General features: G+C 41.8%; 1 protein-coding gene across 1 annotated transcript; it reads left to right on the forward strand.

Moving 5' to 3' along the window:
- The first annotated feature begins 356 nt into the window (after window positions 1–356).
- nt5e (5'-nucleotidase, ecto (CD73)) lies at window positions 357–10,857 on the forward strand. The gene is made up of 9 exons (XM_085372299.1): window positions 357–922; window positions 2,872–3,094; window positions 4,102–4,290; window positions 5,791–5,988; window positions 7,274–7,428; window positions 7,722–7,830; window positions 7,983–8,132; window positions 9,556–9,756; window positions 9,835–10,857. Exons 1-9 carry the CDS (start codon window positions 596–598, stop codon window positions 10,008–10,010), a joined length of 1,728 nt encoding a protein of 575 aa, XP_085228425.1. The 5' UTR covers window positions 357–595; the 3' UTR covers window positions 10,011–10,857.
- The last annotated feature ends 5,125 nt before the right edge of the window (window positions 10,858–15,982 follow it).

The raw sequence follows: 15,982 nt of genomic DNA on the forward strand, positions 1-15,982 counted from the left end.
CACTTCATTTTACCCGTTAAAGTGTGCTTGTAGGTCCCATTCAGAAAGGTAGCATGGTTTGGCACGTATTTATACCCGTCAGCGTATGTTTCTAGCTCTTATTAACAAAGGTAAGATGATTTGCCACTGAATTCTAGCTGTAAAATTATGCTTCTAGCTCATATTCACAAAGGTAGGATGGTTCGCCACTTAATTTCGTGTTGTGCGCATGCGTAGAAACAACGGGTAGGATGGATTCCCAGAACACCTGTTCGTTCTAAGAAAACTGGGCACTGGGTCTGAAATGTTTGTTGTTCTCAAACAGTGAATGCAGCACGTTTATCAAAGTCCGTGAACTCAACATCACACTGAGTGTTTCAGAACAAACATCAGGCGAATGTGAAGAAAGTTCAGAAAAAAGCAGGGATCGAGCATGTGTCCTGCCCCACAGTTCAAAGAAGGCGAAGCTCCAAAAAGATGAAAAACTTGCTCCAGGTTCTCATGCTCTGTTTGCCCCCTCACAGGGAGCAAGTAGCGGGTCTGAGGGCGGGGAGGAGGAGGAGGAGAGGGAGCCGCCGTTCTCCGGGCTCCTCCTGCACTGTTTTTGCGCGCAGCGATGGAAGCGGTGTGCCTGCTCCCCCTCCTCCTCCTCCTGGGATTCTCCGTGTCCTCGTCGGCGGTCTGGGACCTGGTGCTGCTCCACACCAACGACGTACACGCTCGTGTGGAGGAGACCGACGTTAATTCCGGGAAATGCGGCGTTAACGGGCAGTGCTTCGCCGGCGTGGCCCGGAGAGCCACGGAGGTCAGCAGGATCCGCAGCACCGAGAACAACGTGCTGCTCCTGGACGCCGGGGACCAGTTCCAGGGTACCGTGTGGTTCAACTTCTACAAGGGGGCCGAGGCGGCACACTTCATGAACAAGCTGCGCTACGACGCCACGGTAGGAGCGCCTCCTGTCCTCCCCAGCTCCGCTGTTCAGGTCCTGTAGATGCTGGGTTAACTGAGTAATGCTGATTAATCAGATTACTCTCTATGGTAGTGATCGTAATTACCCGTCCCACACAGACATGACCCCCCATCCACCTCCTTCATCTGCTCTCTGCTGCCAGACAAACAAGGATGGGGGGGGGGGGGGTCTAATGAAGTTCAGTGGAGGACTGAAATTTAGAAAATGTTTCTGAGCTGATGAGATCCAAAGTTTGAAGAAAAAAGCACAAAACAGGCAGAGAGCGAGCTGCTTACTCACATCTGGAGAGCACAGCCACATGTGCACCAGCTCAGAGGGGTGAAACAGAACATCTGACAGCCCGAGTGCATGGTGCTGCTGTCCCTGAGTTAGTGTAAGAGCTGAAGCATTCAGACGGTCTGATCTGATAATTACCCAAATAAATTACTGCAAGATCCTAATTGCTTTTATGCCTTTAGGGGCTTTATGGAAATCTTAGCATGAAGATGAAGAGCAGGAATATAAGCATCTCAAACACAATTTTGATCTCTGCAGAGATGGTGGGGTCCAATCATCGTGCTGGTTTTAATTGGGAGAGGCAGACGCAGGACTGCACTCAGTGAAAGGCTTGATTTATTGGTTCAGGTTTAAAGGCTGCACTCGATTTTAATTCATCTAATTATTCAGCTTCTTCTCTCTTCTGCTTTTTAACTCTCAGACAGAATCAGAGATCCAAGTTTAGAGTCTCCATTTAATTTACTTTTGGTGGGTAACAAAAGTACGTTTTTATTGGCTCAGCAAGTCTAAACATTTCGTCTTTTAAATTGTGAAAGTGGGAAGAAGGATTTGTTTCTAGCGGCCAAGAGAGCTAAATGTTACACAGCTGAATACAAGTTCATGAATGAAAAATAAAAACACATTACATTTAATTAATTTATGTGAAAATATGAATGACCTCACTGAGTACACAACAAAGCAAGTTTCCATAAGGCAAAACAATTTGCGGCTTGGTGAAACACTACGCCCACTTAAACTCACACCATCCAAATTTAAAGGTCATCTTTACCCCCGTCAAAGGTTTTTGGTTTGGCCTGGAAACTCCAGCTCATCTCCTGTCATCGTTCACCTTCAGAGGCTTCAGGGTGTTTTACTAGACGTTTCTGCACAAAGTGTCACCTCAGCAGCTGAATTCAAGGTGTACAATCCTGCACGGCAAACTCCTAAATGAGCCCCCTCCAGACTTAAATGTGGCCGGTTCCACTAACTCTGCTGTTTGGTCTCCGAGTTGTTTGCTCAACTCTGATCACCAGAAACAGAAACTACACCAGCGCAGTTTAACAAGGTTAACGTTTTCTTTGTATGAAGGTTTGAGGTCTGTGGTGAGTTTATAGAAGCGCAGGAAGTGCACACAGAAAGAAGAAAGGAGCTTTATAGATCACGTACGAAATCATACAGAGTACAACATGCAGTGACATGTGTCGTGTCCGAGCTGCGGACGTAGCCGCGGCATTCCATGGCTTGGTGTTTTGGCATGGGGGGCCTAGCCAGGACCCTTACTGTATACTGGGAGGGAATCTGACTTGCGGCTTCTTACCACTACACCATCCAGCTGCAGCAGGATTTTTATTTTAGCCCCAAACACTGAAACAAGAAAATAATTACATTTTCAGAAGAAACTCTGTCTATATAACCAGAACAGGTTCAAAAGCAAGAGAAGGTTTTTCATATGAAAGCAATGTTTGAGAAGGTTCCGTGGTTTTAGTTGGTGAGTGGACGGCTTCATGGCCATGGGTGATGTGAAGGCAGTTATGGTGGTCCAAACCAGAAGAAACTGAAGGACAGAGCGTGAGCTTAGTTGGTGGGGTGTTTTGAGTAACAACCAACTTCTGCTGATCAGTTCGTTCTTTGTCTCCAAGCTCTTCATTCCTTGTTTTCTTTTTCAGGTTTTTGGGAACCATGAGTTCGATAATGGAGTCGAAGGACTCATGAAACCGTTCCTGGAACAGATCAAGTGTCCCATTCTCAGTGCTAACATCAAACCGGACCACACTCTGAACGCAACGTTTGGGATCACTTATTTACCTTATAAGATATTTACCATTGGCAGAGAGAAGGTGGGCGTGGTGGGGTACACCACACAGGAAACACCGGCTCTCTCCAAGCCTGGTAAGTGGCTCCTCTGAGCTTCTGACACATTTATAGTAATGTGAAAAAACTCCCATGGAAACTGTTTAATGGTTTATTAATGAACAAATACATCAGTGGATGTAGTGTTTTCCTGTGAAAGGAAGTAACTGGTATCGGGAACTGGGATCACGCTTTAATTTGGAAAATAACACCACAGCATTTCCATGAGGATTAAAACCCAAGCTCTGAGTTGGGCCTTTCCATAATCCTCCATTCATCTTATTTATTAAGATCCTTTTAAATCAGGTTACAAAGTGTTTCACTGGACAAGATTGGAAACAACCATCAAATAAAACATCTAAAGTACAATGCATTTTAGATGTGTTCTGGTAATGACTGCACCCTGGCACAGTGGAGAAACCCCACAGCAGAACATTTCCACTGCCATGCTTCACAGTTGCTGTGAAGTTCTTCTTAAAGCTCTTTGTTTCCAAAAAAGCCAGCTGGGGCTGTGGCCAGACAAGAAGACCGTTGATCCATCTGCCCAGGTCACGTGACTTCAGAAGGCCCATTCTGTGTTGTAGTCGAGTATTTATTTCCCCAGGAAGCTTCCCGTGGAGGTCAGATTTGTTCAGATGTGCCTTTGACACGAAGACTGCAGATCTGCTGGCGATGTTTTGGGGCTACTGAAGACTTCTGTGTTTGAATGAGCTGCGACGGCCGGTCCCAGGTGTTGGAACGTGCAACATTTATTGTTCCTTACAATGGGATGAATATACTTTGTCTAACTCGAGCTGTTAAAACATCCTTGTCTGTTGGCCACCAAATGGTCTTCAGGCCTACATGAACACTGAAATAAGGACAGGACATAGAAATACTTTGTTCTTCTTCCTCTTCACAGAAGTTTGTTGGTCACAGCAGAAATAACTGTTACTTATGATAAATCACAGATATAAATATGAAAATAGTGCCTGTGCTGTTTTTTGGATTTGGCTGAAAAGCAGACAGACATGCACAAACTGACCGGTGCCAGTGTTTCTCCCCAGGACCTCACCTGCAGTTCCTGGACGAGGTGACCTCTCTACAGGTACAGGTGGACAAACTTCGGACTCTGGGGATCAATAAGATCATCGCTCTCGGTCACTCTGGCTTCACTGTAGATCAGATGATCGCCAAGAAGGTCCGTGGGGTCGACGTCGTCATCGGCGGACACACCAACACGTTCCTGTATACAGGTAGGAAGGCGGATAAAGCTGTCACATCTGCCACATCTGTCACCTACACTGTGGGGCTCACACTATTACTGAAGGCTCAGGCAGTTTTTAACGATTTAAACTGATCAGCAGGTTATTTAATGCATTTAAATAAAGTTTATTTTGCTTGTTTTTATGTTTCTTTTTTTTAAGTAATCTCTTTCAGTGGTCTGTCAGTGTTGTAAGTCCTACAATGCTGATTAGCATTATAGGCGAAACAACAGATTTTACTTAGACGGGTAAAATCCTCCTCATACCTCAGCTGATTTTGCCCTGTTAATGGTCAGGCGGTAAAAACAGTGACCTGATTTTTCATCCAACCAATCTTAGTTTTGTTTTTTCGATCTGCTGCTGTGGCTCTGCTCTTTCATGCATCTTCATGAGCAAAATCATTTACATCTTGCTTCATGCATTTCATTCTCCCGCAGTCCATCTCTGTGAGGCATGTCTTTGTTTCTTCATGGGAGGAAACTTTGAGTCTTCATCCCTCTGGCTCGCTTTGGAGTAAACAGGCTGTCTGTGCGAGTGAGCCTCTTATAAATAACTCTGAAGTGTTGCATGTAAATGGGCAGGACGAGGTTTGGACCTCTAACCACACAGATGTTTTCCTGCAGTGTGGAACTGCCTTCACTTAGTGGCTTGGGCAGCGCTTCATCACTATTTGGGGATCAGGAAGGAAGAGAGTCCTTGAAGTCTTCCTGTTGTGCTGATGTTGTGCAGATAAACCTGCACAGCGAATTGGACTTGTGTTTAGACAGCCAAGCATCATTAATCAGCGTTGGTTAGTGGATATTCTAAACGTTGCTCTTTTTAGCCTTTAGCTTCTTCGTGATGGTAAACATTCCCCTGGAAGTGTCACGAATGCACAGATTAGACCTCAGACAGTGAAAGGATGTTACTGAAGAACAGGAGAGTAAAAAAGAGAACTGTTTGGAATTTCATTGAATGAATGAATATTTATAAGTGCAGATTTCACATCTTTGTCTCGGAGTGATGTCATCAAACTGAGTTGATATCAGACTAGAAGAAGCTCTTTGAGCCGCCTGCCCAGGTCACATGACTTCAGAAGGCCCGTTCTGTGCTGTAGTTTTGAGGCTTCCTTCCAGGAAGATTACCGTGGAGGATGAATCTTTTCAAATGTGCCCTTTGACACAAAGAGCTGAGAATGTTTTGGGGTTCCTGGAGACTTCCAGGTATTCTGAAAGCTTCATTTGATGCAGTTTCATCCTTCATTTTTGAGAAACTGCCGCGTGATTAAGTGATGAGATGTTTAGACCATTAATGGAAGACCAGCTGACAACAGTCTTTACACTTTATGATGTGAATTACTGCTTTTTAAAAAGTGTGGTGAACATGTTTTAGTCGTAGGGGAAAAAAATCTGCGTGTAGTTTATATTCAATGACTTCAATAATTCAAGTTTATATTCAGAAAACTTATCGTCTTTTACTTTCCATCTTTTGTTTTTTCTGCTGTTTTTCCAGGAACTCCTCCCTCTACTGAAGTCCCAGTTGGTACATATCCCTACATGGTGACCTCAGAGGAAGGGCGAAAGGTTCCTGTTGTGCAGGCCTACGCCTTTGGAAAATATCTGGGTTACCTGAAGGTCTCTTTTGATGATGCTGGGAATGTAGTGAAGTCAACTGGAAACCCCATCCTCTTGGACAGCACCATCAAACAGGGTAATGAAGCAGAGTCTGCCATCTTTGTTCTTCGTTTTCTGTTTTTTACCAGATTCTTAGTGCCGTCTTTGTGCTGTTGGAGGATTTCTGATTGTAGTTGTCACAGAGTGACAGGGCACATGAGGGATCTCTGGCGTCTTTTGTGGATGTTTTGCCTCAGCAGCTGAAATCTGAATGTTCCTTGAGAGAGTTTGTGGGATCTTTTATCTTCTACTTGGTGCAAATTGGACAAATCTGATTGGCTGTCACATTTAGAGCTCACATTCTCTGAATGTATTTTGCCATTTTTGTGCTACAGTTCTGATTTTAAATTTCATGAATAGCACAAAAGCCCCTGGGACACCCTCCAAGCTGCACAGCTGTTGATGTTAAAAGAACATGCTGTTATGCATTAAAATTGTAGCTTCTACCCATTTCTATTACTGTGCTACAGAAGGCGTATAAAAGATGAGTGCGCGCACTGTCGCCGCCGTCTTTTATTAGTGTAATGTTGGCCGTAATTTACATAGCAATCAAATATCAAACCTTCTTTAGTATTCAGTATAATTTGAAGCTACAATATGATACCATCAGTTCATCAGGAAAGTCTTTAAGGTCCCAGATAAGGGAGATATTTGTCTTTTGCAACCCCTGCTGATCATTAGCAAAAATCCAGGTTAAAGGCACTTCCATACTGACTTCATTGTTTAGATCCAGTCTCTATGTCCATCTTTTATACTTGCTATGCTGAAAATTGTGGATTATGGGGAGAGTAAGGACTTATTAAATGTGCTGGTTTCTATGTAGCATCTTTTTCTATGTCTTTCTATCCAACACTCACGGTCTAATGAATGCAGGCAGTATCTTGCCCAAAGATACTTTTTGGCCACCACCAACCTTCACATTAGTGGGTGGTCTGATCCGCCTCCTGAGCTACAACCACCTCTGAGGATCCACACTTAAAGTCCTCATCTTGTCATTAACCCGAGGATTCTGTCTGGAAGTATTTTTATGACCTTGTGTATGCTTGCAAATAAAATTAGCTGCTGTCATGTGCATATACCAAAGCTCTGCTTTTTGCAAACAGACATCTTTTTTTTATCAGATTGTTTATTTTTTTTGATATCAGAAGATTGTAAAACAGAAGCAGGGAGCTTGGATGGAGTGGAGTGGATTTTAGTCGGTCAGACAGAGTGGGTTATGTAAATGATGTGTAGATTGGGAGCTTGGTGTCAAAGCAGTAACGCAGGCATTTAAAACTGTTAACTGCTTGACTGTTTTTAAAACTGAATAATGTCTTGCACAGATTCGGAGGTGCTGGCTGATGTGGAGGAATGGAAGAAGAATCTGGCCAACTACTCGGCTCAGGTGGTGGGAAAGACTCTGGTCTTCCTGAACGGCTCGACTCAGGATTGCCGCTTTAAGGAATGCAACCTGGGAAATCTCATCTGCGACGCCATGGTGAGCCTTTAGAGAAATACTATTACTATTATGTTCCTCCTCCTAGCTCTCAGAGGCTTGTAGCTGAGGGTTAGCAGTTAGCATCATCTCCATGAATCAAACTTCAGACTAACTCCAGTTTAGCAGTTTAGGCAGTGCTATCTGTTCCAAAGTTCCAGAACTATGAATTAAACAGTATAAAAGCACTATAACAACGGCTAGCATATACATCTGTCAGAGGTGGAGAAGTTGTAGCAACATGCCATAGATCCACGTGTGACCGAGGAAATCTGCTTCCTGTTTCTGTTCCTCAGCTCGACAACTACATCAGCTTCTCAAATGATGTCCAGTGGAACCACGTCAGCGCCTGCATCTTGAACGGAGGAGGCGTTCGGGCATCTATCGACGAGCACACGAGGAATGGTGAAGTCAAATAAACAGAGCTGTATTTCATGTGCAGAGTCAGAACATTGGGACAACCTGTTATTGACTACTTGGGATTTTTCTTCAAAGCAGTTTCTGATTTGTGTCAAGAGGATTTTATAAAACTGTTTTCTGTGATGGACTTCCTGTAGGTTCAATCACAATGGAGGACCTGATAGCCGTCTTACCCTTTAGCGGAACCTTTGACCTGGTGGAGCTAAAGGGCTCCACGCTGAGGAAAGCTTTCGAACACTCGGTGGAACGATACGGCCAGAGCACCGGAGAGTTCCTTCAAGTGTCCGGTATCTGCACGTTTACATCTACTCTGGTTATTTGGTTCATACAGAAATATCAGCGTTTTTTTTGGCACACAATTTTAATTGATGTCCAGTGGAACCATGTGATCTTCTGACTTTTACTCTGGTGCAGCTTTGAAGTGCACAATTGTGATTTTGTTGGTACAAAAACTTATGTCATTGCCCTCCAGCGCTTTCACTTCATAATTTCAGGTGGTCCAATATGAGGTTCAATAGGTTACTCAATGTCACTATAAAAGCCATACATTCTCTGATGTTCCCCTTCAACATCATCTTCCTGTGTATCTCTGTACAACTTCTGTACACCTCCACAAAGAGTAAATGAGCTAAACTTATATAAGCATTCTTTTTACTCTTTACATCCAGAACTGGGTCTGATCGATTGCATCTCATTTTGGACAAATTCAATTTTTAATATGACGATGGTACCGGATGGGAAGAGTTCAGTAAAGCATCTAAATCTGTTGAACCTGAACTTTTTTTGAGAAACCCTGAAGTAGGAAGAAATCTTTGTGGGAACATTGGGTTTGCTTTAGATAATAAAACCATTCGATAACATTTCCACAGCCCACCCATTCCTGCTGCTTTGGATTTGCTCTCCTTTTTAAAATACCTGCTTGTGTTCAGCTTATGAGAACAGTTTTTCGCTCATCCGGCCAAAGAAACAATGAGCTTAAGCCATTTCAAAGCGACTATCTCTCCAAATTTCACAGTGGCGCCCGCTGCTATATTATTGGTCAGAATCTAATCAACTTCTATACAGTGTTCACCAAATGGGTTTTCACCCAAACTGGCCACATTTTTTTGTTTTATAAAAACCTGTGAATTGTAAAGGATCCTGAGCCACATGAGCTACTGCATCATTGATATTCTGGTTTAAAGTTACAGTCTTCTTCATTCAGATGAAGAACTGTGAAAGTTTGACCTGGAAAGATGGACTCAGTGTACATGTAGATGGTGACATTACTTAGTTTTTAGATTGTGCCATCAACATTTGCCTCATTGAGAAAACTTAAAGAAAATTCTTGTCTTTTGCAAGGCAACAGAATCTGAAGCTATGAATAACGTGGATGTACAGAACATCAGCTACATTTGATAGATTGTACCCTACTTACTTAAATCCAGTGTTGAAAAGCACAGCGTGCCTCAAATGTTGTCCAAGTACTAGAAACCGGGCAAGAACTTAAAAATATCATCATCTGGTTGGTTTCAATCAGGATCTATCTGACCCAGGAATTAGTCAGCACCAGAGAGAACCTGAGTACTCTGTTGTGTCAAGACTCTTTCACCACATTATACATATTCCTCATGTATAAGGAGCTGGAGAGAACGTTCTCTGTTCTTACTCTCCGGCTTCCCGTACAGTACATCTGATTCAGACTGATAGTGTCTCTGTTTCCTCCAACAGGAATTCGTGTAGAATTTGACCTCTCCAAACCACCGCAGCATCGCGTCAAAAGCCTCAGCATCCTTTGCACCAAATGCCGCGTTCCTGTCTATGAACCCGTCGAGAATGAGATGGTTTACAAGGTGGTGCTGCCGTCATACATGGTGACAGGAGGCGATGGATTCTCGATGATCAAAGACGGGTTCCTCAAACATAACAGCGGTGAGGGTTTTGTTAGTCTTGCGCTTGGTTTAATGTTTTTCCAGCGCTTCTTTTCACACTTGTTTCTTTTGCTTCCAGGGGATTTGGACATTTCAGTCGTGTCCAGATACATCACACAAAGAAAACAAGTTTATCCCTCTGTCGAAGGACGCATCAAGCTGTACAACTCAGCTGCTGGACTTGAGGGCCAAACAGCTTCCCTGATTTTTATGGTTTCACTCGTGCTTCTCTGGAGTTTCCGTGGAAACATCTAACTTTTAAAAACTTTTTTCAAAGACAGTGAAACCACGACGGATTAAAATAACACCCTGATGTAATCATGTAGGACCGGGAAAACTTTCTTCATAAAACCCTGACATTAATGACTAATACTTTTTTTATAACGAAAAGGGAAGCCAGTGTGGTAATACCTTTCACTTCCATCTAGGAACAAATGTGGACAAAAGTGCAAAAAACGCAGCCAAGAGTTGAAACAAGTGCTGCGGTTTCTCCAGTAATCACTGGCAGCCTCGAGGGGAAAAAAGTGCTGTGGTCAGAAGAAAAAGTGTAAAATATCTTTTGTGTGTAGCTATAACTCGTCTTCCGTATACTTTGGCCTCAAAATGAAATCAGCACCAACAAGGCTTTTTGTGTTTGATCTTTTTTAAGCTCTGCTAACTGTGAGATCCGGAGGAACCATCAGACTCCCCCACACCACACCATTAGCCAAATACCTGCCTACTGTGGCAGATGCACAGTGGTATTAATATTTTGCACATTTGGGTACTGACGGGTATTGCACTGCTAAGCTGGACAGTGCTGCCATTTCATAATAAACATATGGTAAAAACTGAGTGTGCGTGTTGAGTGTTTAGCTGTTAGCTGGTGGAAAGCTGGTCACTTGGTCTTTCTACCAAAATGGACCAGAGTGAAATACAGAGATTGTTTGTGTGGTGTGGTGGTGGGGACTTGCATATATTAGATGTTTCAGATCATCAAACTTTTTTTTAACATTAGACAAAGATAACCTGAGAAAACAGTTTTTAAATCGTGATTTCATTTATTCAGGAAAAACAGCTATCCAAACCTACCTGCCTCATGTAAAAAAAAGTCCCCCCATGATTCATGAATTGACTGTAATAAAGAAAATTTTTTGAAAAAGTTTAGTTTCACTGCTACACCCAGACCTGATTACTGCCAGACCTCTCAAGAAATCACTTCAACAGAACACATGGATGAATCACCTAGGTGGTCACAGGAGAACCAGAATAACATCTGAACAACTGCAGGCCTCACTTGGCTCAGTTAAAGTCAGAGGTCATGATTCAAGAATGAGAAAGAGATTGGCCAAAAATAGCCTCCGCGGGAGAACTCAAGGAGAAAACCACTGCTGACCAAAAAGATCACAATGACTCGTCTCATATCTGCCAACAAACATCTGGGAAAATATTCTGCGGACTGATAAAGTGTTTGTTTATCCACCTTGAGGAATCACCAGTGAAGCACTTCTTTTGATTATTTATCAAAGCATTGAATGATTAAGACAGTTCGCTGCAGCCAACTTTCCAGAAGAGCTTAGCCTCCCTAGCAGTTCACAGAGCTTTATATGAGAATGTGCATCTATCTAACCAGTTAAAACTGGTGGAATGAAGCTGCTTGTTTTTTGCAGGCCCTGAGCTAAGAAGTGGCTATGATGGATATCAGGCACCAGTCATCGTGTCTACAACTGCCTCAGCACATTCTTTTATACTGATATGTCTGCAAGTAATTATTCAATCAGTGAAAAACTAAACATTCTATTAATCCCGAATGATAATCAAAACCAAAGGGATTGATACGGTGGCCCTGAGAGGCCAAACGGACTGCAACTTCAGAAAACACTTGCAAAAAGAAAAACACCTGCAAAAAGAAAAACATGTCACTCCTGGTCCAGGAGTGACATGTTTAGCCGCTTGTTCTCCTTAAATTGCTGGCTGTCTGAGTGGTGTCCCAGAAACGATGTGGGCTTCATAGATAATTGGCAAACCTTCTGGAGGAAACCTGGTCTTGTTAGGAGAGACGGCATCCATCCCACTTTGGATGGAGCAGCTCTCATTTCTAGAAATATGGACAAATTCATTAAACCCCCCAAAATATGACTATCCAGAGTTGGGACCAGGAAGCAGAGTTGCAGTCTTACACGCCTCTCTGCAGCTTCTCTCCTCCTGCTACCCCCCAAAAACCCATCTCCATAGAGACTGTGTCAGCTCCCAAACAGACAAACTAAAAACCAGCAACAAACAACTTAAACATAAACAATCACAAAGGAAGAACAATACAGTATCCACATCTGAACCAAAGAGTAAAACAGTGAAATGTGGATTATTAAATATTAGGTCTCTCTCCTCCGAGTCTCTGTTAGTACATGACTTAATAATTGATCAACAAATTGATTTACTCTGCCTTACAGAAACCTGGTTGCAGCAGGATGATTATGTTAGTTTAAATGAATCAACACCCCCGAGTCATTCTAACTACCAGAAATCTCGAAGCACAGGCCGAGGGGGCGGTGTGGCAGCAATTTTTCACACCAGCCTATTAATTAATGAAAGACCAAGACAGACTTTTAATTCATTTGAAAGCCTGATGCTTAGCCTCGTCCACCCCAGCTGTAAAACTCAGAAACCAGTCTTACTTGTTATCATCTATCGTCCACCCGGGCCTTACACAGAGTTTCTGTCTGATTTCTCAGACTTTTTATCTGATTTAGTTCTGAGCTCAGATAAAATAATTATTGTGGGTGATTTTAACATTCATGTAGATGCTAAAAGTGACAGCCTCAACATGGCATTTAATCTGTTATTAGACTCAATTGGTTTCTCTCAAAATGTAAAAGAACCCACCCACCACTTTAATCACACTCTAGATCTTGTTTTAACATATGGCGTAGAAACTGAACATTTAACAGTGTTTCCTGAAAACCCTCTGCTGTCTGATCATTTCCTGATAACATTTACATTTACAATAATTGATTACACAGCGGTGGAGAGTAGACTTTATCAAAGTAGATGTCTTTCTGAAAGCGCTGTAACTAAGTTTAAGAATATAATCCACCCACTGTTATCATCTTCAATGCCCTGTACCAACACAGAGCAGAGCAGCTATCTGAACGCTACCCCAACAGAGGTCGATTATCTTGTTAATAATTTCACCTCCTCACTACATACGACTCTGGATACTGTAGCTCCTATGAAAACTAAGGTCTCTAACCAGAAGTACCTGACTCCGTGGTATAATTCTCAAACACGTACCCTAAAGCAGATGACTCGTAATCTGGAGAGGAAATGGCGTGTCACAAATTTAGAGGATCATCATTTAGCCTGGAGAAATAGTTTGCTGCTTTATAAGAAAGCCCTCCGCAAAGCCAGAACATCTTACTATTCATCACTGACTGAAGAAAATAAGAACAACCCCAGGTTTCTCTTCAGCTCTGTAGCCAGGCTGACAAAAAGTCAGAGCTCTTTTGAGCCAACCATCCCTTTAACGTTAACTAGTAATGACTTCATGAACTTCTTCACAAATAAAATTTTTATCATTAGAGGAAAAATTACCAATAATCATCCCACAGATGTAACATTATCTACAGCTACTCTTAGTACCATTGATGTTAAGTTAGACTCTTTTTCTCTAATTGATCTTTCTGAGTTAACTTCAATAATTACTTCCTCCAAACCATCAACGTGTCTTTTAGACCCCATTCCTACAAAACTGCTCAAAGAAGTCCTGCCATTAATTAATTCTTCGATCTTAAATATGATCAACCTATCTCTAATGATCGGCTATGTACCACAGGCCTTCAAGCTTGCTGTAGTTACCCTTTACTCAAAAAGCCATCTCTAGACCCAGCAGTCTTAGCTAATTATAGGCCAATCTCCAACCTTCCTTTCATATCAAAAATCCTTGAAAGAGTAGTTGTCAAACAGCTAACAGATCATCTGCAGAGGAATGGTTTATTTGAAGAGTTTCAGTCAGGTTTCAGAGCTCATCACAGCACAGAAGAAGCTTTAGTGAAGGTTACAAATGATCTTCTTATGGCCTCTGACAGTGGACTCATCTCTGTGCTTGTCCTGCTAGACCTTAGTGCAGCGTTCGATACTGTCGACCATAATATCCTATTAGAGCGATTAGAACACGCTGTAGGTATTACAGGTACTGCACTGCAGTGGTTTGTATCATATCTATCTAATAGACTCCAATTTGTGCATGTAAATGGAGAGTCCTCTTCACACACTGAGGTTCAGTGCTAGGACCAATTCTGTTTACATTATACATGCTTCCCTTAGGCAGTATCATTAGAAGACATAGCATACATTTTCACTGCTATGCAGATGACACCCAGCTCTATCTGTCCATGAAGCCAGATAACACACCAATTAGTTAAACTGCAGGAATGTCTTAAAGACATAAAGACCTGGATGGCCGCTAACTTTTTGCTTCTAAGTTCAGATAAAACTGAGGTTATTGTACTCGGCCCTGAAAAGCTTAGAAATATGGTATCTAAGCAGATTCTTACTCTGGATGGCATTACCTTGGCCTCCAGTAATGCTGTGAGGAACCTTGGAGTCATTTTTGACCAGGACATGTCCTTCAACGCACATATTAAACAAATATGTAAGACTGCGTTCTTCCATTTGCGCAACATCTCTAAAATGAGAAATATCCTGTCTCAGAGTGACGCTGAAAACTAGTTCATGCATTTATTACTTCCAGGCTGGACTACTGCAATTCATTATTATCAGGATGTCCAAAAAACTCGCTGAAAAGCCTTCAGCTAATCCAAAATGCTGCAGCAAGAGTACTTCCTGTTACTTTACACATTAGTCATGCAGAAAACTGAAAGGTATTGTTGAAATTGCACTTCATTTTGTTATATTAAGATATGTCAGAGATTAAATATTCTATATCAAAGTCTTTGCACCAACAGAAAAAGGAGTTTCACTGGTTCAGCCTGCCTGAGATTAAAGTGAGCCACTTTTAAACGCACTAAAGAGTGTTTTCATCATGTGGGATTGAAGCTGTGAAAGGGTGTCCTATCCCTGCTGTCACAGGCAACAGCTGGGATAAACCGCTGACAGGTGTGTGACAGGTGTATGTCACAGGACTTGTGAAAAAGTGTGTTTTAGTTGCCAAAGAGAAAAATGAATTAACAACCAGCTAAAATCTTCATAAGCTTTTAGGGGTTCAGAACTTTTAAACTCACGAAACAAGGGTTTAATAACAGCTGGTTTACAGTGTCATGTCTATAACCCCATCTCAGACTTTAAATTCAGTTTCATGTTGCCTTTCCTGTTTTTCTGTTTGGATACTTGGCACTGTGGGATTTCCTTTCACGTCTCTGTATCTAAATGCTCCAACTTGCAGATAAATAAATTTTCTTTCAAGGAAAGTCAAGCCAAGTTTCCACATCTTTGGGAATTTTAGGCCTTTGAAGTGTGGAAGCTGGCAGAAATGGTTGTTTAATTTCAAAATGAAATATGTAAAAACAGTAAACGGATAATTGTGACCTTCAAATCTATGTGTTGCACAGATGTTTCCACTCAACTTTAAGTAGTTTACAAACCCTTAAAGAGCTCAGCGACGTCTTTTCACTGCAGTGATTGAGTAGTTAACTTTCTTACTACATGCATGAAAGATGGTAAATTTAACATTAAGCTGTTGAAATAAACTCAGATTCCTCTGTGCAGATTAAAAAGAAATGATTTGAAAGGCGAATTGAATGTTTGCAAGGGTTAAAGATGAAAGTGTCAGCAGCAGTAAAGTGAATTTCATACAGTTCGGTTGGTTTACGCCGTCCTGACTCAGAGTTTATGCAAAGCTCTGGAGTGATTTAGCTTTGTTAATTGAATTTGTGACAGAGCACAAATGCTGCCTGCTTGCTCTTCCCTTTTAATAATAATAATAAAAAAATAAATAAAAAAAAATCGGTCCTGCAAAATGTTTAAATTGCTTTATCTGCAGTATTTGAACTCAACTATCACATGACGTCACAATTCTGCATAAAAACAAAAATGGTCAAAATCAGAAAAGCTGAAATAAGCAAAGCTAAAACCTCTACAGATCATGTCTCAATGGTAAATATGAAGCTAGAGCTAATAAAACCACACCTGTGATGATGGATGAATTGCATATACTACATATTTAAACAGGATTTTGGATTCAAGTTAAAAGTTTTAAAAGTGTTTACATTATACTGAGCCATTTAAAGTAT

The sequence above is a fragment of the Diplotaxodon limnothrissa genome, linkage group LG15 (assembly GCF_057381915.1).
Source record: "Diplotaxodon limnothrissa isolate DT_005_m linkage group LG15, D_limnothrissa_male_GT1.1, whole genome shotgun sequence".
Taxonomy (NCBI): domain Eukaryota; kingdom Metazoa; phylum Chordata; class Actinopteri; order Cichliformes; family Cichlidae; genus Diplotaxodon; species Diplotaxodon limnothrissa.